At 34.4% G+C, this 22464-nt stretch overlaps 1 protein-coding gene across 2 annotated transcripts in view; it reads left to right on the forward strand.

Annotated features, from left to right (window-relative positions):
• LOC148950645 (uncharacterized) overlaps nucleotides 1-22464 on the forward strand; it is a 122099-nt gene that overhangs the window by 83369 nt on the left and 16266 nt on the right. For both annotated transcript variants that reach the window (XM_089091683.1, XM_089091682.1), the window contains 4 exons: nucleotides 4127-4393; nucleotides 8032-8120; nucleotides 11980-12118; nucleotides 19568-19733. In XM_089091683.1, the coding sequence (XP_088947809.1) occupies nucleotides 4127-4393; nucleotides 8032-8120; nucleotides 11980-12118; nucleotides 19568-19733 (661 nt within the window). The remainder of the gene's footprint in view (nucleotides 1-4126; nucleotides 4394-8031; nucleotides 8121-11979; nucleotides 12119-19567; nucleotides 19734-22464) is intronic.

Here is a 22464-nt window from a genome sequence, read left to right on the forward strand (position 1 = left end):
TATTCAGCGTATCAGAAAACCCTACTATAGAGGTTTCAAGCTCCTATCTACAAAAATGTGAAATTTTGCATTTTTTCCCAGAAGAAAGATCACGGGTTCGTGATATTCTAGGACCCATTGGTCCTAGAATATCATAGGCAGGCTCATTGGAACGGAAATTAAAAGTTCTAGTGCCCTTTTTAAGTGACCAAAAATGGAGGGCAACAAGGCCCCCTCCCACGCTCATTTTTTTCTCAAAGTCACCCAATTAAAATTTTGGGATAGCCATTTTGTTCAGAATAGTCGAAAATCTAATAAATATGTCTTTTAGGATGACTTAATCCCCCACAGTTCCCAGGGGAAGGGCTGCAAGTTATGAACTTTGCCCATTGGTTACATATTGTATTAGTTATTGGGAAATATACAGACATTTTCAGGAAGAATTTTTTTCTGTTGGGGGGGGGACTGGAGGAGGGGGTTACTCGGGAGAATCTTTCCGTGGAGGATGTTTCCTTCGGGTAAGGGACATTTCTATGAAGGGGGTGCCGGATTTCCAAGCATTATTTAAAAACGATCAGAAATTAAATTAAAAAAAAACAAGTTTTTTCAACTGAAAGTAAGAAGCAACATTAGAACTTAAAATGACAGAAATTATTGCGTATATGAGGGGGTTCTCCCCCAAGTCAATACCTCGCTTTTTACGCTACAGTTTTTTTAGTGCTTTCAAAAGAGCTATCTATTCTAATTAAACGGCCTTTGTGATTCAGGGGTTTGTGAATTAAATTTTTTTTTAACTTTTAACGTAAAGAGCGTGGTATTGAATAAGGGGAGAACCCCCTCATATACGTAATGACATATATGTAATAAAAAAAACAATAAAAAAAAAAGCGATACGGCTCAATTGTAATTGAAACTTTTAAAAACGGAACTTTGATGTCAATAAATGTATCAAAAGAATGGGCTTATAATGCTGATTCTAAGTCTATGAATGTTATTAAGTTTAGTATTACTCATCAAAGGCTACGAGCCTGAGAAAATTTACTTGATTTTTAAAGAGGGGGGAAATATCCCGTAAAAGTGAAAGAATTTTAACGAAAATCACACCGTTAGATTCAGCGTATCAGAAAACCGTATAACATAGGTTTCAAGCTCATATCTGCAAAAATCTGCAACTTTGTATTTTTTGCCAGAAGAAAAATATACCAATATATAAGTTCGTTACGTAAGTTAATTTGTAAATTACGTCAGAACCAAATTTAGAGACAGACATTTAGAAAAAGAAAAGTAAAAATTTTATGCAAATTTTGTTTACTTATTCAATGACGGTGAGCCAAAATAAAAGCTGCATCAACTAAAAAACGATCAGAAATTAAATAAAAAAACAGGTTTTTTAAACTGAAAGTAATGAGCGACATTAAAACTTAAAACGAACAGAAATTGTTCCGTATATGAAAGGGGCTGTCCCCTCCTCAACGCCTCGCTCTTTACGCTAAAGTTTGACTCTGTCTCACAACTTCATTTCTTAAAACAATAAAAAACTTTAGCGTAAAGAGCGAGTTGTGGAGAAGGGGACAGCCTCTTTCATATACGGAATAATTTCTGTTCGTTTTAAGTTTTAATGTCGCTCCTTACTTTCAGTTAAAAAAATTTGTTTTTTTTATTTAATCTCTCTAAGAGCAGGGACTCAATCTATAGAAAAATAATCATTTAAAATATAATAAATCAGATGTAAATTTGTTAAGAAATATTATTTTTTATATCTTTGATCTTTTTCATATATTTAACCTTGCAGACTTTTATAATTTTTCTTTGGATTGAAAGAGAATTTCATAAACTAACGCGAATGACGTGTTGTATCAAACAGTTCGTGGTAACGAACTGTTAGTAAGGAGCGACCCGGCTCAATGGTAACCGAAACTCTAGAAAATGGTATTTTGATACAAATAGATACATGAAAAGAATCAGATTTTAATGCTGATTTCAAATATATAAGTTTCATCAAGTTTAATTATACCCATCAAAAGTTAGACCTGAGAAAATTTTGCTTATTTTTGAAAAAAGGAGGAAAGACCCCCTAAAAGTTATAAAACCTTAATGAAAATCACACCATCATATTCAGCGTATTAGAGAACCCTACTGTAGAGGTTTGAAGCTCCCTTCAACAAATATGTGGAATTTTGCATTTTTTGCCAGAAGAAAGATCACGGGTGCGTGGTTATTTGTTTGTTGTTTTTTTTCCCCAGGGGTGATCGTATCGACCCAGTTGTCCTAGAATATCGTGGGAGGACTCATTGGAATGGATATTAAAAGTTCTAGTGCCCTTTTTAAGTTACCCGAAAAAATGGAGGGCAACTAGGCCCCCTCCCACGCACATTTTTTTCCCAAAGTCACCTGATCAAAATTTTGAGATAGCCATTTTGTTCAGCATGTTCGAAACTATAATAAGTATGTCTTTTAGGATGACTTAATCCCCCGAAAATTCCCGGGGGGAGGACTGAAAGTTATGAACTTTACCCAATGTTAACATATAATATTGGTTATTTGGAAGTATACAGACGTTTTCAGGGGAGATTTTTCCTGGTAGTGGGGGGGGGGGCGGGTTGGAGGTTATGTGGGAGGATCTTTCCATGAAGGAAGTTTTCATGGGGGAAGGGACATTGCTATGAAGGGGACGCCGGACCTCCCAGCAATATTTAATAAAAGATCAGAAATTTAATATAAAAAAAAACAAGTATTTCAACTGCAATAGCAGCAACATCGAAACTTCAAACGAACAGAAAATATTACATATATGATTGGGTTCACCCCGTAGTCAATACCTCGCTCTTTAAGCCAAATATTCTTTAGTACTTTCATAAGAGCTATTTATTCTAATTAACGGCCTTTGTGATTAAGCGGTCATTTTTAAAGAATTGGAACAAAATTTGAACTTTCGCTTAAAGATCAAGGTATTGACTAGGGGGTGAACCCCCTAATAAACAAATTAAAAATATATGAATATAGAAGTTCGTTACGTAAGTTAATTCGTAAGTTACGTATATTTATTACTAATAAAAACGTTCGTAAATATAATTAAACAAGTTTCGAGAAAGCCATTTAACTAAATAAAAGTAAATTAATATGAAAATTTTGTTTTAATTATTGATGTACGGTGAGCCAAGATCAAAACCTCCATTTATTCAAAAACGTTCAAAAATTAAATAAAAAAAACAAGTTTTTTAAACTGAAAGTAAGGAGCGACAATAAAACTTAAAACGAACAGAAATTATTCCGTATATGAAAGGGGATGTCCCCTCCTCAACGCCTCGCTCTTTAAGCTAAAGTTTTAATATGTCTCACAACATTATTTTTTAAAAAAATAAAAAAAATTATAGTAAAGATCGATGAGTTGATGAGGGGTCAGCCCCTTTCATATACGGAATAATTTCTGTTAGTTTTAAGTTTTAATGTCGCTCCTTACTTTCAGTTTAAAAAACTTGTTTTTTTTATTTAATATCAAATCAAACCCTAACAGAAAGGTTCAGATACAACATCTTGTTGCAACTAGGATTACGTTTGGTATTTTCAACATGGTTCTGACGAATTGGGGTTATAATTTCAATAATTATTTGTGTTACAGATCATAGATCCACCGGTGTTATTACCTACTATCCTCCGACTAGTTTTATTTTGTTGTATTCTTAGTCACTTGGTAGCCTCAATGTTAGAATAACTGGAGAAGAAAATGGCTATGACCCATGGGAAACTTTGGTTTTAAGAGCTTTCGCTCTTTTAGATTTTTATTTCAGACTTTGACAACAATATTCAGATTGATTCATATAGCCTAGATTTTGAAAGATACTTTGTTTTTGGTATTATTGTTGACAAATGCCCTTTTTTTGGTATTTACATTAAAAAAAAAAATAATGGGAAAAACCATAAATTTGGGCATTAGTGTCCATTTTCTAATGTGTTGTACTTGAAAAAAAGCTGCATTGCAATGGAGAGTTGATATAGAAAAGCGATTAATGTTATGTTTGGAGGCTACATCTCACTTGGCAAACATTTGTAGCTCTAAATTTTACCATCCGACTAGCAAACACTATTGTCTGGTGCATTGCTCTGATTAGTTACCATTACATTATTCTTATTATTATTTCTGTTGTAGATCACAGTTATACCGCTGGTGCCACCCGTTGCACTCCAACTGGCAAAAAATCCAATCGTTGAAAATTACGATGTTTCATCTATCAAGTGCATAATCAACTCTGCTGCAGCACTCACAGCTGAAGTGGCAGAACTGGTGAATAAGAGACTTAATGCATCTGTTAAACAAGGATATGGTCTGACCGAGACAACTTTTGCAACTCATTATACATCAGGAAGTGTGAAAGCAGGGGCAATAGGGAAACTTCTGCCTTTCGTTGAAGCGAAGGTTAGTAGTAAATAAGGCTATTTTCAGGGATGGGGGGATGTTAGAGAGCAAACACTATTAAAAACTCCCTCCACGGATTTTTTTCATTTCATCCGTAATCTTTCTCTTTACTTCCGCTAGGAAATATCTATCTGTGAAAAAACTTAGTTCAAAAATTGCAGACCGCCCTGTTGGTGGTAAATTAATTTGACTATTAGACAAATCATAGTCCTCATTCATCACTAATAAAAATGTTACCAAACATCTGGGAAACTTATAAGAGTGGAAGCTGGCACTAGAACAAAAAAATCACCGCTGCCATCTAGCTTTGACGACTTTTTTTGGCCCAAAACTGCCAGAAGCTTGTCTTTAACGGTACTTTAAAATGCGGGGGAGAGTAAAAGAAGCAGAAATATATCCTCATTTTGCCTATCATCTAAAAATCAACAAACCTGCTTACCTTTTAGGATTTATACAAGCTAGCGTAGGCCTATATTGTTCAAAGTGGATTTTGATTTTATTAACTCTGGGATTGCAGAATAGGAAGTTTTATCTTTAGGTCTAGTACTTTGCAGATTCATATCATATCAAATTTCCAATTGTCTTTGCTATTTTAGAATTTTTAAAAAATAACCAGGCAATAGAGTACTACTAATAGTATTTTGGTTACCACAAATAGTTGTTTTTAATCTTTATCCTTTCATTTTATATTATTTTTTTCATTAGATTTATATATAAGATTTAAATAACCATGATGCGCGAGGTTGTGTCAAATATTAAAGTGGGAGCCGGGTACAATTTTATTGACAAATATTTTGCATTTATAGGTAAATTCAGCATATTACAGTTCCCTGTTAAATGGGTTTTAAGTACCTATATACACAAAATCAAAATTTTGCAGTTTTTAAAGAAGAATTGCCACGAGTGTGTATTTCTCTGTTTTATTTCCTAGAGTTCATGAGAAAAGGCGGGAGGTCAAAGGGGCAGTAGCCTTCATAGTCAAACAGTTCGTGGTAACGAACTGTAAGTAAGGAGCGACCCGGCTCAATGGTAACCGAAACTCTAGAAAACGGGTTTTTGATACCAATAGATACATCAAAAAGAATTAGATTTCAATGCTAATTTCAAATATATGACTTTCATCAAGTTTAGTGCTACCCATCAAAAGTTACGCGCCAGAGAAAATTTGGCTGATTTTCAAAAAAAGGGGGAAAGACCCCCTAAAAGTTATAGAACCTTAATGAAAATCCCACCATCATATTCAACGTATCAGAGAACCCTACTGTCGAGGTTGCAAGCTCCTATCTTCAAAATTGTGGAATTTTCCATTTTTTGCCAGAAGAAAGATCACGGATGCGTGTTCATTTGTTTGTTGTTTTTTTTTTCCAGGGGTGATCGTATCGACCCAGTGGTCCTAGAATATCGTGGGAGGGTTCTACGGAACGGAAGTTAAAAGTTCTAGTGCCCTTTTTAAGCGACCAAAAAAATGGAGGGCAACTAGGCCCCTTCCCACGCTCATTTTTTTCCCAAAGTCACCCGATCAAAATTTTGAGATAGCCATTTTGTTCAGCTTGGTTAAAAATGTTAGAACTATGTCTTTTAGGATGACTTAATCCCTCGAAGCTCCCAGGGGGAGGGCTGAAAGTTATAAACTTTACCCAATGTTAACATATAGTATTGGTTATTGGGAAGTATACAGACGTTTTCAGGACGGTTTTTTTCTGGTAGTGGGGGGGGGGGTCGGGGGTTAGGTTGGAGGATCTGTCCATGAAGGAAGTTTTCAAGGGGGAAGGGAAATTGCCATGAAGGGGGCGCCGGACTTGCCAGCATTATTTATTGGTTATTGGGAAGTATACAGACATTTTCAGGAAGGATTTTTTCCTGGAGGGGGAGGGGGCTAGAGGACGGGGTTACTCTGGATAATATTTCCGTGGAGGATGTTTCTTTGGGGCAAGGGACATTTCTATGAAGGAGGCGCCGGATTTCCAAGCATTATTTAAAAAACAATCATAAATTAAATTGAAAAAACAAGTTTTTTCAACTGAAAGTAAGAAGCAACATTAGAAATTAAAACGAACAGAAATTGTAACGTATATGAGGGGGGTCTCCCCCAAGTCAATACCTCGCTCTTTACGCTACAGTTTTTTTAGTGCTTTCAAAAAAGGTATCTATTCTAATTAAACGGCCTTTGTGATTCAGGGGTGTGTGAATCATATTTTTTTTTAACTTTTAACGTAAAGAGCGTGGTATTGACCAAGGGGAGAACCCCCTCATATACGTAATAAAATATAAGTAATAAAAAAAAAAATAAAAAAAACAAGCGATACGGCTCAATAGTAATCGAAACTTTTAAAAACGGAATTTTGATGTCAATAAATGTACCAAAAGAATGTGTTTATAATGCTGATTCTAAATATATAAATTTTATTAAGTTTAGTATTACTCATCAAAGGCTAAGAGCCTGAGAAAATTTACCCGATTTTTTAAAGATGGGGGAAACATCCCCTAGAAGTGAAAGAATTTTAATGAAAATCACACCGTCAGATTCAGCGTATCAGAAAACCCTATTACATAGGGTTTCAACACAGGTTTCAAGCTCATATCTGCAAAAATCTGCAACTTTGTATTTTTTGCCAGAAGAAAAATATACGAATATAGAAGTTAGTTACGTAAGTAATTTGTAAATTACGTCCTAACCAAATTTAGAGACATCCATTTAGCAAAAGAAAAGTAAAATTTTTATGCAAATTTAGTTTACTTATTCAATGACGGTGAGCCAAAATAAAAGCTGCATTAACTAAAAAACGATCAGAAATTAAATAAAAAAAACAATTTTTTAAACTGAAAGTAAGGATCAACACTAAAGCTTGAAACAAACAGAAATTATTCCTTATTTGAAAGGGGCCGTCCCCTTCTCAACGCCTCGCTCTTTACGCTAAAGTTTGACTCTGTCTCACAACCTTATTTTTTAAAACAATAAAAAAACTTTAGCGTAAAGAGTGAGGCGTTGAGGAGGGGACGGCCCCTTTCATATACGGAATAATTTCTGTTCGTTTTAAGTTTTAATGTCGCTCCTTACTTTCAGTTTAAAAAAATTGTTTTTTTTTATTTAATATTTAGAATAACCCAGGGTATGGCACTAAAAACCAACTGAAATAAATTTAAAAAAACAAGTTTTTTCAAACAAATGTAAAAAGCAAATTAAATTTTAAAGCGAACAGAGATATCTTGTACAGGCTACCTCTTCAGCTTCCACTATTTATGCTAAGATATTTCCACAAAACCACTGTTTTCATACAAAGGCGGTGGGAGTGAGACGGTGGATGGAAGGGCTTTTTACTGCGCATTCAGTTTAAGATATATTTATTAATCTTATATATTTATATTTATGTATTTATATTTATTATTTAAGATATACTATTCCCACTTCAAATCTTTGAGAGACAAATGGTTAGGAAAATACTTTCAATAACCAACTGGTTATATTCGTTGATTTCAAATATGTTTTATTGAAACCGCAAAAATATTTTCAGCAAAATTTTCTCATATATAGGATAGCTGCTGTTTGTGTTTTTGGTCTTATTGTCACTATTTAAAAAACTTGTTTATTTATGTAATTACAATCCTTGAATCCTTGATGCCAATTATTTTCTTTATAGATTGCTGATATTGAAACAACCGCTGCACTAGGATCAAATCAAGACGGGGAGATTCTTGTCCGAGGTCCTTTAATAATGAAAGGCTACAGGTACTATAGATTATATTTTTCAGTCAACTATAAATAGCGTTACTCGTTGACGCTTCAGTTATATTTTACCATTATAAGAATAAATAAACTTGATGGATCTAATTTGAATATTTAATATTTTATTAAAGTGACAGGTATCAGTATTTAAAATGCTCTTCGTTTCATATGTTTATTCAGTCATTGTGATGGTTTGTGTACCTAATGGAGTTTTTTTTTTTTTTATTGTGTGTGTTTGAGCAGTGGGTCAAAAATAAATTATTATTATTATTGCTATATATATGATATGGTGAAAGTTCACTAGTGTAGTCCAAAATCAACTATTATGGCCCTAATAAATATTTCTTATACAAAAATGAAAACAATTTTGTAGACTATACCAGAACACAAAACTCTTGTGTTCTGGTATGGTCTACAATTAAAATTCCTGTAACAGAATCTTTACTTTCTCTCTCTCTTTCTCTCTCTTTATCTCTCTCTCTCTCTCTCTCTCTCTCTCTCTCTCTCTCTCTCTCTCTCTCTCTCTCTCTCTCTCTCTCTCTCTCTATCTCTCTCTCTCTCTCTCTCTCTCTCTCTCTCTCTCTCTTTCTGCCTCTCTCTTTCTGTCTCTGTCTGTCTGTCTTTTTCTGTCTCTCTCTCACATATAATATATATATATATATATATATATATATATATATATATATATATATATATATATATATATATATATATATATATATATATATATATATATATATATATATATATATATATATATATATGTGTGTTTGTTTGTGTGAGAGAGAGACAGAAAAAGACAGAAAGAGAGAGAGCATAGAGATATAGATCATATATATATATATATATATATATATATATATATATATATATATATATATATATATATATATATATATATATATATATATATATATATATATATATATATATATATATATATATATATATATATATATATATATATATATATATATATATATATATATATATATATATATATATATATATATATATATATATATATATATATATATATATATATATATATATATGGTACTGTTCTATTAGCTGGGAACCACGCGAGAAGTGAAGCTTTGTTAATGCTGTATCTGATTCTTTGTCTCTCTTCTTTCCTCTTTTATTTCTTCTTTCTTTTCCCTTCTCCAACCCTCTCTTCCTTAAATGTATCAAATATAGTTTCTTCGAATATTAAATTGTGCAAATATTTTTGCCAGTGCAACTTAGAGTTATTTATAGCGTTTCTTGTTTAATTATTAGTCAAGGAATTATTAGCGTACATTTACCTGAAATTTCTGTAATTGAGTTTTGGTCTATATTTTTGTTTTATGACTTGTTGTATACGTAAAATGAAGTTTTTGCAATTGAAATTGTAAAGCCGAATGAGTCAATAACAATGTATGGTTGTTTAATAAGCCCTTTACGATATTAAGCCTTTGAGCCAAGTTGTGACAGAGAGAGATTAAAATCGTTTTGAAGAACTAGGTTAGACATTCTATCCTGAAAGCCCACCTCTCAATATTTAGTGAACGTACCTGTCTGGAGCTACACATTTTTAGTTTAATTCCTTTCTAAAATGTTATACGTAAAATTTGGAGAGTTTTGTTGAATACTTTCAATCGTTTTTGCTGATATCACTCCAAGAGGTAACTCAGGGGTTGGTCTGGATGTCCACAAAAAAGTTTCTTAGCTTTTTTGCAGTGGTCCTTGAATTTCGAAAGAGATCTTATGCGAATAGAAATTATAAGTCCTTTTCTTCTTTTAAGAGCCAAAAGTGATTCGAGGATAACTGGGCCCTATCCATCACAATTTGCCCGTTTTATTGCCCTGGGGACTATAACGGTCAAAAACAGCATCAAGTCTAATTGTTAGGCTTGCTATTCCAATGAAAAGTGTCGAAATATAAAAAATAGGATTTCGAAAATGTGGCAAAGCAAGGGCCTAAGGTTGTGAAGGTTTACTCATTTCATTTAGAAGGATTCATAAATGAATCTTGGAAGAAAGGTAAAATTCTATACATTGTTCAACTTCTTGCTGTTATTTCGGTTAAGGGTAATCTAGCTATTTAAAATGACGTTCCCGAGAAATGATCCAAATTTTGTGTAGTGAACTAATATCAAAGGAAAAAGTTTATCAGTCAATTGCATTAATGGTTGAGTATGCTCTTGCCTTTTTGGGATTTGGATAGCACATCAATATTAAATTTTTTTATTAAACAATTGTGGGACCCCGAAGTGTGTTTTTAAACACTTCAGAAAGGAATAGCCTAACAGTAAAGGAACAGTAAAACAAAAAATAATGTCTTTTTATCACATCGTTTTGAGAGTAATATTGCTTATACATTCGTATTGATAATAAACAACTTCATATTAGATATTTTAAAAGCCAATGGTAAACAGCACAGATGTAACTGCCAGCTGATACATAGTAGTCAGTCTTGAAGCAGAAGTCTTGTCAAGACTTCTTTTCTTTTATTCTTCCTTCTTCCGATTCTTCCTGTAAAGTTTTTGTTTTATACACGTTAAATGCTTATTATGTTCTTTTGTCAGAATATCTAGAGTAGTATTCACCACTCTATATATGCAATTTGTCAATTGAATTTTGCCGAAAGACTGCGAAGTAACAGCAATTCCAGGGAATTTGGAGTTACCAATTGTCAAAGTAGATGGCGCATGAGACTCTTTTATTATCCCAAATTTGGGATACGGGGCTTGCAAATACAAAAACTTATGCAAAAGGTGTGCGTTGGTATGATAATCCCCTGTTATCATTATTACTAATTATTATGCTGCACCAACTCAGAAAACTGAGTCGCGATTCAGGCAATAAAGGCCCATATTCTCCACCCCCCTTAAAACAAATTAGCATCATTAACCATTAGGCCGTTAGCCAAGTGGTTAACACACTAGATTAGAAATTCTTTGTCTGCAAGGACAGGAGTTCAAGTGCTGATGTTTTTGTTTATTTGGTTTGGAACGTGGGTCGGTGGTGTGACTCTGTAAGCTTAGCCAGAGTCAAGGCACCTCTAGAAGGGTAGCCTGAGAAAATTGCCGAAGGTAAACAAGAAGGGTGTGCGAAAACACAGGATAGCCTGCCCCCAGCCCCCCAAGGCACATCCTGGCTGAAGGGATATAAAACGGATATCAGCATTGCTGGTAGGGACTGTAAAGTCCAACACCAATTTCTTTACTGTTTTCACCCTATTCATGTCCCCTCGGCCGTGGAATTTGGAAATGAGGTTTCACTGGGTTTTTTTTTGTGAAAAAGGCTTCCCTGGTTGTCTCAAGAGGTTCACCGGTTCCTAATCCCATTTCAAGAATCCCACCCACCAGCTTTAGACCATTTGGGCATACACCACTCATCCCTAAAAAAATCAAAAAGTCATCTACCACTAGACAGCCATCAGTGGCTGGCGGCACCTGTTTTTTGGAACCAGTGCCAGCAAGGTAACTTCTTTCTCTTAACTTAGATTGCTCCTTAGGGAATATCCTGTGCCAAGATCAGCACTTCATTTGTCCAAGGAGATTTACTCTCTTTCTGAGCCTTGATTTGACAACCATTACTTGCTTTAGTCCATTTAATCAGAACAGCATCAACACACTCAGTAACATCAATGATCAGCATCAAAACCCTCAGCCTCAGGGCTAGACACTGGGCAGACGGCCGCTGAATAGACGATAACTGAAGCTTTTGTATGGTCCTATTTGTGTCTTCCTCTCTCAGGGCCACCGCCGAAAGGTTGTCACCACTATCCCTATGATCATGGCTTGAATTGACTGTTATAGGAACGTTCCACTAATCTCAGCAGGGAAATAAGACTTACATGACTTTTTTTTGGCAGACACAACATTGAAGAGACACGAAACTCTATCGATGAAAACGGATGGCTTCACACTGGTGATATTGGATATTATGATGATAGCTTGTGTTTCTGGTATAAGGACAGGAAAAAGGAGTTGATTAAATATAATGCATACCAGGTAAAATTTGGTAGTATAATATTGTCCAGCCTTACTTGTAAATGGAATAATACTTTAAATGTTTCCATGGTGTCTAAGACCACACTGGCTATGCATAACGTAAGAAGCTAAGAGAGGAAAGAAAATAATGAATGAAAAATAAAACCAAAAAAGAGTGAGAAAACGAGGATTTTGTCAGCCAGTGGTAAAAAATGAAGACGGAAAATATGGCAGAGGTCCTTTTCAAAATATTTGCTGGTTTTTCGTCTTCATATTTTACCACTGGCTGACAAAATCCTCGTTTTTTCACCCTTTTTTGTTTTTTTTTATCATTTATTATTTCCTTTCCTCTCTTAGCTTCATATTCCATGGTGATTTTTAACATAATTGTTTTTTTTTTAAACAAACATGTTTATGATGATGGCTTGTAAAAAAGAGTGTCTCGTGCCAATAGTGGCTGAAACTACAAGAAAAAATAAGTTAATAACAGAATATATATGAAAAAATCTACTTTTTACAGGATTACAATTTTTTTAAGTCTAGCAAGTTAGAGGTATTTACTACAAGTTAGTTGCATAAGTAAATTTGCATAGTTTTATAAAAAGGCGGAAACAGCCCCAAAAAACGATTTGATCTTGATGAAATCGCACTGTCGAATTTTGGATATCTGCGCGTCCCATACGGAATTTTCAAGCCTCTAAGCACAAAAATCCGAAATTTATTATTCTTTTTGCGATGGATGTGATTATACCGTAACAATGGCTGTAAAATTATGATATGACTTTTTCATCAGATGTCATGTTTATCCGATAAATCTGATGTATGTCTTTTTTAGGGGTTGCATACGGCGGAGCGAACCTAAGAAATAATTAGCACCCACTTGGGGCTGCTGTAATGAGACACAAGTTTTTCGCTCCCTAGTCCCCTCCTTCAAATCACAAAATATAAAGTCTCCTTATCAATTCTACCCCATCCTCCTCTCAACAATCAGAAAGAATTATGTTGACCCCACAAATATTTGTGAGATGTTGAAACTCAACACAAGCCCGGATATGTATCCCGGAACACAAGCCCAGATGTGTAGCTTTTTTTATTTGCTTCTGATCCTCTCAATACCAAAATTTAAGGTCTGAAAGGCCTCAGAGCTCTAAAAAGTTTCAACTCAGTCTTTCAAGACGATCCTGAGATAATGAATACACACCCTGTTGACAGTGTCTACATTGTTTCTTCACTAGGAATAGGTTTCAATCCCACATGGGCCTCAAATTCCAAGGATTTCAAATGAATTTGAAACTCATATTTAAAAGGTTACGTTTGCGCTCCAGCAATCAAGATTTGGAGTCCTCTTACCCTTGCCTCTTGCTTCCTTAAAGCACCCTGAAAGGTCAAGCTTGGTCTCCAAAACCATTCCCATGATATTACAGACATACTGTTTTGATCATGGTGAATCATAGTGCCTTTTGGATTAAGTTGCTAAGAATATGCTATGTATCAAAGGGAGGCTTTAGGTCATAGAAACAATTTTTTCTCTCTTCTTTTTCCTTTTCCTCTTCCTCCAGGTCAAAATATAACGTCAACTTGGCCCTCTATGACTACCCGAAAGTTTCAAATTAACACTCTTTGTCATCTCTGGGATATTAGAGATAAGTTTATTTGGATAACATCGTACAATATAGTGTATTTCGATATACCTTGCTACTTTGAGATGAATAGTAGTTTACAGTGGAAAATGGTTAGGTCAATCTTAGGCACATAATATGTGACCACTCCCCCGTCTAATATAATTTTTAAAGTATTTTTACTCCTCCAAATTACCTGACAGTTTCGACCGCGTGCGCTTGGTGGCTCCTGAGATGATACAGATCAAAAATTTGAAGTCTAATTCGTCTCCCAACATCTCCTGAAAGTTCCGACCCGATCTCCCAAGCCGTTGATGAGACATTGCTGACAATTGTTCGATCCAGCTTAACCCTCTTCCCTTTTACTTGTAACTGGAACAGGTCTTTAGAGAGTCAGGAGTTTCGTGTGAGTTTATTCATCGGTAAGAACAAGACTCACAATTCATAATTCAATGTCCAATTCACCGTACCTCTCAACACTCTTTGAAATTATTATCTTTACGCCTCCAACCCTTCCCATGGCATTGCCAACAGTATGGAAACGCGGGCACAAACAGTATCTTCTGATTTGATTCTCTACGTGTGTCATATCTAGCGTGTATCAACGGTAAACTGATAGAATCTTGGCACAGCAGGAAATCCCTAAGAGTTTCTAGCTTACCGGACAATTAAGACCGAACAAGTATCATGTTGTGCTGTAAGAAATCTCTGAATATTGGATAACATTTCTAAATTAGGGACTTTGGGGCTGAGCCTGTTGCTTTGATCTCCACCCTAGACATGTCAGATCTTGGAGGTACATAAATTAGACTTCGTGAGTTTTTTTTTTCAATTGGCATAGAATTTAGACACAATGACACGAGGGATTGCAGGAGAACTAGTCAAACAGTTCGTGGTAACGAACTGTATGTAAGGGGTGATCCGGCTCAATAGTACCCGAAACTCTAAAAAACGGAATTTTGATATCAATAGATACATAAACAGAATTGGATTTTAATGCTGATTTCATATATATATAAGTTCCATCAAGTTTAGTTTTACCCATCAAAAGTTACGACCCTGAGAATATTTGCCTGATTTTTGAGAAAGGGGGAAACATCTCATAAAATTCATAGATTTTTAATGAAATCCGAACCATCAGATTATGCGTATCAGAAAACCCTATTGTACTTTTTTCCAGAAGAAAGATCACGGATGCTTTGTACTTTATTAAAAGCTATTTCTTCTATTTAAAACCCTTATTGATTCAGGGGCCATTCTTAAAGAATTGGAATAAAATTTGAACTTTAGTTTAAAGAGAGAGGTATTGACGAGGGGGCGAACCCATTTATATACGTAATCATTTCTGTTGGTTTTAATTTTTAATTAAATAAAAAAACAATTTTTTCAACTGAAAGTAATTAGCAACATTAAATCTTAAAACGAACAGAAATTATCACCTATATGAGTGGGGTTGTCCCCTCCACAACACCCTGCTCTTCATGCTAAAGTTTTTCGGCGTATTGAAAAAGTTGAGGAGGGGGTAACCCTCCTTTCATGCTTAATAATTTCTGTTCGCTTTAGGTTTTAATGTTGCTCCTTATTTTCAGTAGAAAAAACTTGGTTTTTTATTTAATTTCCGATCGTTTTTTTAAATAACGCCAAGATATTTGGCTATATCTCCACGGAAAAATTCCTATCCCCACGGAGATATCCTATGGACAGTTCAAGCCTGGCAAAAATTACCCCGGACAATTAACCTTAACATCTCAACTAGTAAAATTGAATGAATAAAGAAAAAGCAAGACATATAAAGAAATTTCGTATAGGAATTCTAAATTCCCCCAGTCTAAAATTTCCCTTGAAAAGTTCACCCCCTGGAATCTTCCCTTTCTATGGAAAATCCTCCCCGTGCAAAATCCCCCCACAGCAGAAAATTCGTCCTCCCCTCCCCACCCAGAAAATGTATTCATGCTTCCGAATAACAAATAATATACGTAAACAATGGGGAAATTTTTATAACTTAAAGACCTTTGCCCAAAGGCTGTGGGGGATCATGTTATCTCCAAAAACATAGTTATTACGCACAGTTAATATTGAGCTATACATTTCGTTACCACGAACTGTTTGATATTGCTCCTTACTTTCAGTTGAATTTTTTATTTGTTTAATTAGCAGATAAAGGCACAAGAGAGTGGAACAGTTACCCTTTATTGACTTTAGACCCTTCAAAGCAACTCTTGATTTCCAATCAAATAAGTTTCCTTCTAACTTTCTACACTCAAACTTTCCATTTAAATTGGCCAAGGAGCGAAATTTGACCCTTTTCATTCCCCGTTTCTGGTGATTCCAGCTTAGTTTTATAAATTTTACTTTTAGTATTGGGTGTCCTGGTTTGGTCGGAGGAGAAATTTGCTTGCCCTCTTCTTAAAATGCATTTCTTACGGGGGGACATCCTCAAACAGTTTTTTTTTGTATTAGGTTCATCTTTGACTTAGGACCCATAACTCTTATATTTAAACTGATCTGGGAAAACTATATTGGACCATTTCCAAGCCCCCTAACACTCTCCCCCTTCCTTAACAAAAAGTGGGATCCTCTTGACAATTACAGCAATCATAGGTAGCATAATAGTTCTGCCTAGTTAAAGAGTGACTTGACTTCTTTGTGTTATTTTTGTCCCAGGCCCCCTTCGTATGGAAGGATTTGCAATAGGAACTCTAAGTGGGTCATTCAGTTGATAATTGAAGGTTCCAGTACTTTTTTTTTAAGAGTCAACAGCTAGAAGGCTACCAGTTCCCTGTTGTGACTTTTTTTTAGCTGCCCTATCCTATCCATCCCAAAAGACGTCTGATCAAAATATTATTTAGCCATTTTGTTAAAAATAGGCGAAAGCCAAAGGTCTGGTATTTATGTCTCTGGGGATGTAATGACCACAAAAGCCTATGTGGGACGGTTTGTAATTTAATTAATTTTTCCTTTGTTTAAGCGCAAGTTTTATTACTGATAAATCGGGCATACTTGATCCTGGATTTCCAAAAAGGCAAAGGGTATTATGGCGAATTCAGGTGTACCAGGAACTGTCGAGGTATAATCTTAATTTAAATAAGAATATATTATTTGAATTCAGTGTGCCTTATGGGGGTAATTTACAATAACTCAGGAACGGCTGATGTTGTTAAGTTGTAACTTTTATGGCATGCTGATATTTCGAAACGAAAGTGATGGACTCATAACCTTTGATAGGAAAACGAAACATAATGAATCTTATATATTTGAAGTCAGCATAAAAATCTGATTCTTTTGATGTTTCTATTGGTATCAAAACTTTCAAAATTTTCGTTTTTTCAATTTTTGGTTACTATTGAGCCGGGTCGCTCCTTACTTACAGTTCGTTACCACGAACTATTTGATATTGCTCCTTACTTTCAGTTGAAAAAAACTTTTTTTTATTTAATTAGCAGATAAAGGCGCAAAAGAGGGGAATGCCTACCCTTTATTGACTTTTGTTCCTTCAAAGCAACTCTTAATTTCCAATCAAATAAGTTTCTTTCTAACTTTCTACATTCAATCTTTCCATTTAAATTGGCCGAGGGATGAAATTTGATCCTCTTCACTCCCCATTTCTGGGGATAGCAATATATTTTTATAATTTTTACTTTTAGTATTGGGTGTCCTAGTCTGGTCGGAGAACAAATTTTCTTGCCCTCTTCTTAAATTGTATTTCTTACGGGGGACGACCTCAAAAGTTTTTTTTTTTTATATTAGATTCATCTTTGACTTAGGACCCACAACTGATATATTTAAACTGATCTGGGAAAACGATATTGGACCATTTCCAAGTCCCCTAACACTCCCTTCCTTAACAAAAAGTGGGATCCTTTTGACAATGACAGCAATCGTAGGTAGCACAATAGTGCTGCCTAGGTATTGAGTGACTTGGCTTCTGTGTGTTATTTTTGTCCCAGGCCCCCTTCGTATGGAATGATATGCAAGAGGAATTTTTAAGGGGGTTCATTCAGCTGCTATTGAAAGTTCTAGTGCCTTTTTTAAGAGTCAACAGTAATTAGAATGCCACCAGTGCAACTAAATCTGAAGACATTTGCGAATCCAGTTTGCCATAAGGGGGTATTTACAATAACTCAGGAATGTTTTTAAGTTGAAACTTTTTTGGCATGCTGGGGGGATCAAAAGTTATTATATTCTTCCAGGTTGTCAAAAGATTGTATCTGCACCATTTCAGCAATGGCTAAGGGTATCGAACTGAAACTTTGAGACCATGTTGGGGGGGACACTAAACTATTTAAAATACAGTATGTGTATATACGTTAACAAAAGGTTGTATATGTAGTATCTCAGGAACAACTAAGGGCACCAAATTGAAATTTTCAGGGCATGTTGAGGGAGATGTTGGCCTAAATAAAAAACTATATGTATCATAAATGTTAAAAAGGCGGATCTGTAATATTCCAAGAATGCTTATGAGCATCAGATTGAAACTTTCTGGGCATGCTGCAGGGAATGTTGAACTAAATCAAAAGACAGTAATTGCTACCAGGAACAATGAAGGGCATCATATCGAAAGTTTCTGAGCATGTTTAGGGTGAGGTTGAACTAATATCAAAGGATACTGTGTGCATCTAGGTGTTCAAAAGAACGCTTTGGGAATGTCTACGGAGCTTCCAAGGGTATAAAGTTAAAAATTTCATGGTTTGTTGAGAGGTGTGTTGAACTAATTTAAAAGACACTATGAGGATCCATATTGTCAAAGGGTATCTGCAATATCTCAGGAACAGTTAAGAGTAAAAAAAAGTAAGTAATGCTTGAAGAGAATATGAAAATCAAGCTTGAAACGGAAAAAAAAATATTTTGCTTTTGAAGCATAAATGAAACTTAAAACGAACAGAAATTGAATAAACAATCAATGAAAACTAACATACATTGGATATGAATGTAAATGAAGAAATCAATCTTAAAACGAGTGAAACTTAAATTGAATATGCTAATCAAGCACGAAAAGAAACAAAAACCACTAAAAGAGTCTGGGTATCGCCTCCTTCTCTCATTGTAAAAGTCTAAAACCTACTGCGTTATTGGCGCCTTACTGAAAACTATATATGTCTTAAACAGTCTTGGAAAGTATAAACAACATCAAATTTAATATTTGATGTAAAATGATATTGATTGTTGAAAGATCCATCCCTTCAAGAATTTATTTCACTGTAATTTTATTTTTATTTTCAATGCTGCAAGAATTGGAAAAGAAAATATTTCTAATATAAATCTTCTTCAATGAAACACCTGTGACACACTATGCTTTTAGTTTTCACACTTAAGGAAGGGGGCAGTCTCCAAACTCTTGTTTACTGTGTAACTATATTCGTCTTGAATAAAGTTAGAGGAGTCCAACTCTTTAATCTGAATATTTGATGTACAATGACATTAATTGCTGAAAGCTCATCAGTTAAAAATTTTACTATAATTTTAATATTTATTTTCAATATTAAGTACAAAAGAAGATATTTGTGTTGAAATTAGCTTTGATTAAATCGCCAATGACGCAGTAGGTTTTAGACTTTTATAGTGAGAGAAGGAGGCGATACCCAAACTCTTGTTTGTAGAGATTTTTGTTCGTTTCAATTGGAACAACCTTAGCTCAACTATAATAATCAATTGTTCTGGAGAAAACATTAGCAGAAAGAATACAAAATTTATTTATTGTTTTGTAGAAAGTAGTAATAACATTGCGGAGTGACAACTTTTTGACACTAGAATTATAACGACTTCTAAATATGATAAATTTTATAGTTTCAATGTATTTAGCTCAGAACCCATTTTCATTTCGGTACTGAACTTCCTATATCTTTGTAAGGTGCCTCCTGCAGAGCTAGAGGGCCTTCTAGCTGCACATCCAGAAGTAGTAGATGCAGCAGTTGTTGGAGTACCAGATACAGCCTCTGGTGAGCTTCCTAGGGCTTATATTGTCAAGCGAAAGGATTCACATGTGACAACCAATCAAATTGCTGACTACATTGCTGGTAAGACGGTGTTTTAATGCCTCAATTTAAAAGAAAAACTATATTTTTGTTTTATCTCGATAGCTTTTTTTGGGAATTAAATAAAAAAAAGGAAGTTTTTTCAACTGAAAGTAAGGAGCAACTTTTAAAGCTTAAAACAAACAGAAATTATTACGTATATGAGAGGTTCACCCCCTACCTCCTTCTTTACGCTAAAGTTCGGATCACAAACCCCTGAATCACAAAGGCCGTTTAATTAGCATAGATATCTTTTTTGAAAATACTAAAAAAAACTTTAGCGTAAAGAGTGAGTTATTAACTAGGGAGCGAAGCTTCTCATATACGAAATAATTTCTGTTCGTTTTGAGTTTAATGTTGGTCCTTACTTTCAGTTGAAAAAACTAGTTTTTTATTTAATTTTTGAATTAAGTTTCTTATTATTTTAACAAGTACAGGGGTGAGACAGAGTCAAACTTTAGTGTAAAGAGCGAGGCGCTCAGGAGGGGACAGACCCTTTCATATACGGAATAATTTCTGTTCGTTTTAAGTTTGAATGTCGCTTCTTACTTTCAGTAAAAAAAAAATGTTTTTTTTATTTAATTTTTGAGCGTTTTTGAATTAATCAAGCTTTGATTTTGTATATTTATTCTTTTTTTGGCTAAATGGCTTTCTCGAAATTTTCTTCTGACGTAACTTACGAATTAACTTACGCAAAGAACTTCAATGTTCGAACTTCAATATTAGAATAGACATCTGTTTTGAGAGTACTAAAAAAAGCTTTTAGTACGAGCGAGTAATTGACTAGTAACTTTTAGTACGAGCGACTAAGAGCGAGTAATTGACTAGGGGGCGAACCCCCCTCATATACGTAATAATTTCTGTTCGTTAAGTTTTAATGTTGCTCCTTACTTTCAGTTGAAAAAGCTTGTTTTTTTCATTTAATTTCAGATCGTTTTTTAAATAATGCTGGAAAATCCGGCGTCTCCTTCATAGAAATGTCCCTTCCCCCCAAAAAAAAATCCTTCATGGAATTTCCTCCCCCGTAACCTCCTACTCTGAGCCCCCCCCCAAACAGATAAAAATACCTCCTGAAAACGTCTGTATACTTCCCAATAACCAACACTTTATGTAAACAATGGGAAAAGTTTATAACTTGCAGCCCTTTCCCCGGGGACTGTAGGGGATTAAGTCGTCCTCAAAGACATAGTTATTAGATTTTCGACTATGCTGAACAGAATGGCTATCTCAAAATTTTGACTAGGTGAATTTGGGAAAAAACGAACGTGGGAGGGGCCTAGCTACCCTCTGATTTTTTGGTCACTTAAAAAGGGCACTTGAACTTTTAATTTCCGTTTGAATAAGGCTTCTCACGATATTCTATGACCACTGGGTCGATACGATCACTCCTGGGAACAAAAAAAAAAAAAAACACAAATAAACACGCATCCGTGATCTTTCTTCTGGCAAATAATGCAAAATTTACATTTTTCAGATAGGAGCTTGAAGCTTCTACAGTAGGGTTCTCTGATACGCTGAATCTGTTGGTGTAATTTCCGTTAAAGTTCTTTGACTCTCAGGGGGGTGTTTCCCCCTTTCTTGAAAATAAGGAAAATTTTCTCAGGCGCTTACCCTTTGACGGGTAAGACTAAAATTAATGAAACTTATATATTTCAAATTAACAAACAAAGCTGATACTTTTGATGTATCTGTTGGTACCAAAATTCCGTTTTTTAGAGTTTCGGCTACTACTGAGCCTGGTCGCTCTTTACTTACAGTTCGTTTCCACGAACTGTTTGACAAAGAGAGAAAACAAGGTTGTAATTTAAATGAAACCTTTGAACAAAAATAAAAAGAAAAATGCAACAAAATATTTAATAAAAAAAATCTGAACATTTCAACTCCGCGCCCGGGAACTTTTATCAACGGGAAAAAAGAAAAAAAAAACCAAATTTTAAGGTAAATTATCGAAAAAAAAACACACAAGAGAAAAAACAAAAACAAAAAACCAACAATTAAATAAAACTCACATCTTAATAACTACCAAAAGACTGAGAAAAATTTTAATATTTGAATAATCACAGAAAAGACAAACGAATCTCTCTAGTACGCCAGATATTTTATCTTTATAAATTTAGAGTGGCAAATAAGATGTAGCGAAAATAAAACACCATGTTTATTTTAAGGAACTTACAAGAAAACCAGGTCACCACCCCTGATTAAATTTACAGGTTAAAGACGCTTGAAATTTTTGGGTAATCTAAGTTCATATATGGCAATAGGTTAAGGAAAGTTATGCATCATAAATTAAGTGAATTTTTTTTACTAAATTAGTTGCGATCTGTTTACTCTTTCCGGTATTAACCTTATCCTGACTTTCACTATCAAGGTTGACATATGTTTGGAAACTATTATGTAACACATTACTCTTTGAAATTTTCATCTGCCTCCTAATCAAATTATTGTAAACTAGATTTAATCTAGAAAATTAATCTTAGTAGAGTTTTTTTTTAAGGTTGATAATTTCTCAGAAACTTTGTAAAAGTCCAATAGATGTGTCCATTATTTTTGTTTGATCAAGCAATATATTATGGTGCGGAAGGTTAAATAAATATTCTGCTTAGGATGATTCAAAAGTACCGGTTTTTTTAATTGTATTTAAAAGAACAATCTATAGCATTTCTTTGTTGTTTTAAACTATTTTCTAAATGTTGCACTGTGCTTCCCACACAAAATTTACCGCAAGAACAAAGAA

This window comes from Artemia sp. Qi Xiang Cuo, chromosome 7 (assembly GCF_049724085.1).
Source record: "Artemia sp. Qi Xiang Cuo chromosome 7, ASM4972408v1, whole genome shotgun sequence".
NCBI classification, from domain to species: Eukaryota; Metazoa; Arthropoda; class Branchiopoda; order Anostraca; family Artemiidae; genus Artemia; species Artemia sp. Qi Xiang Cuo.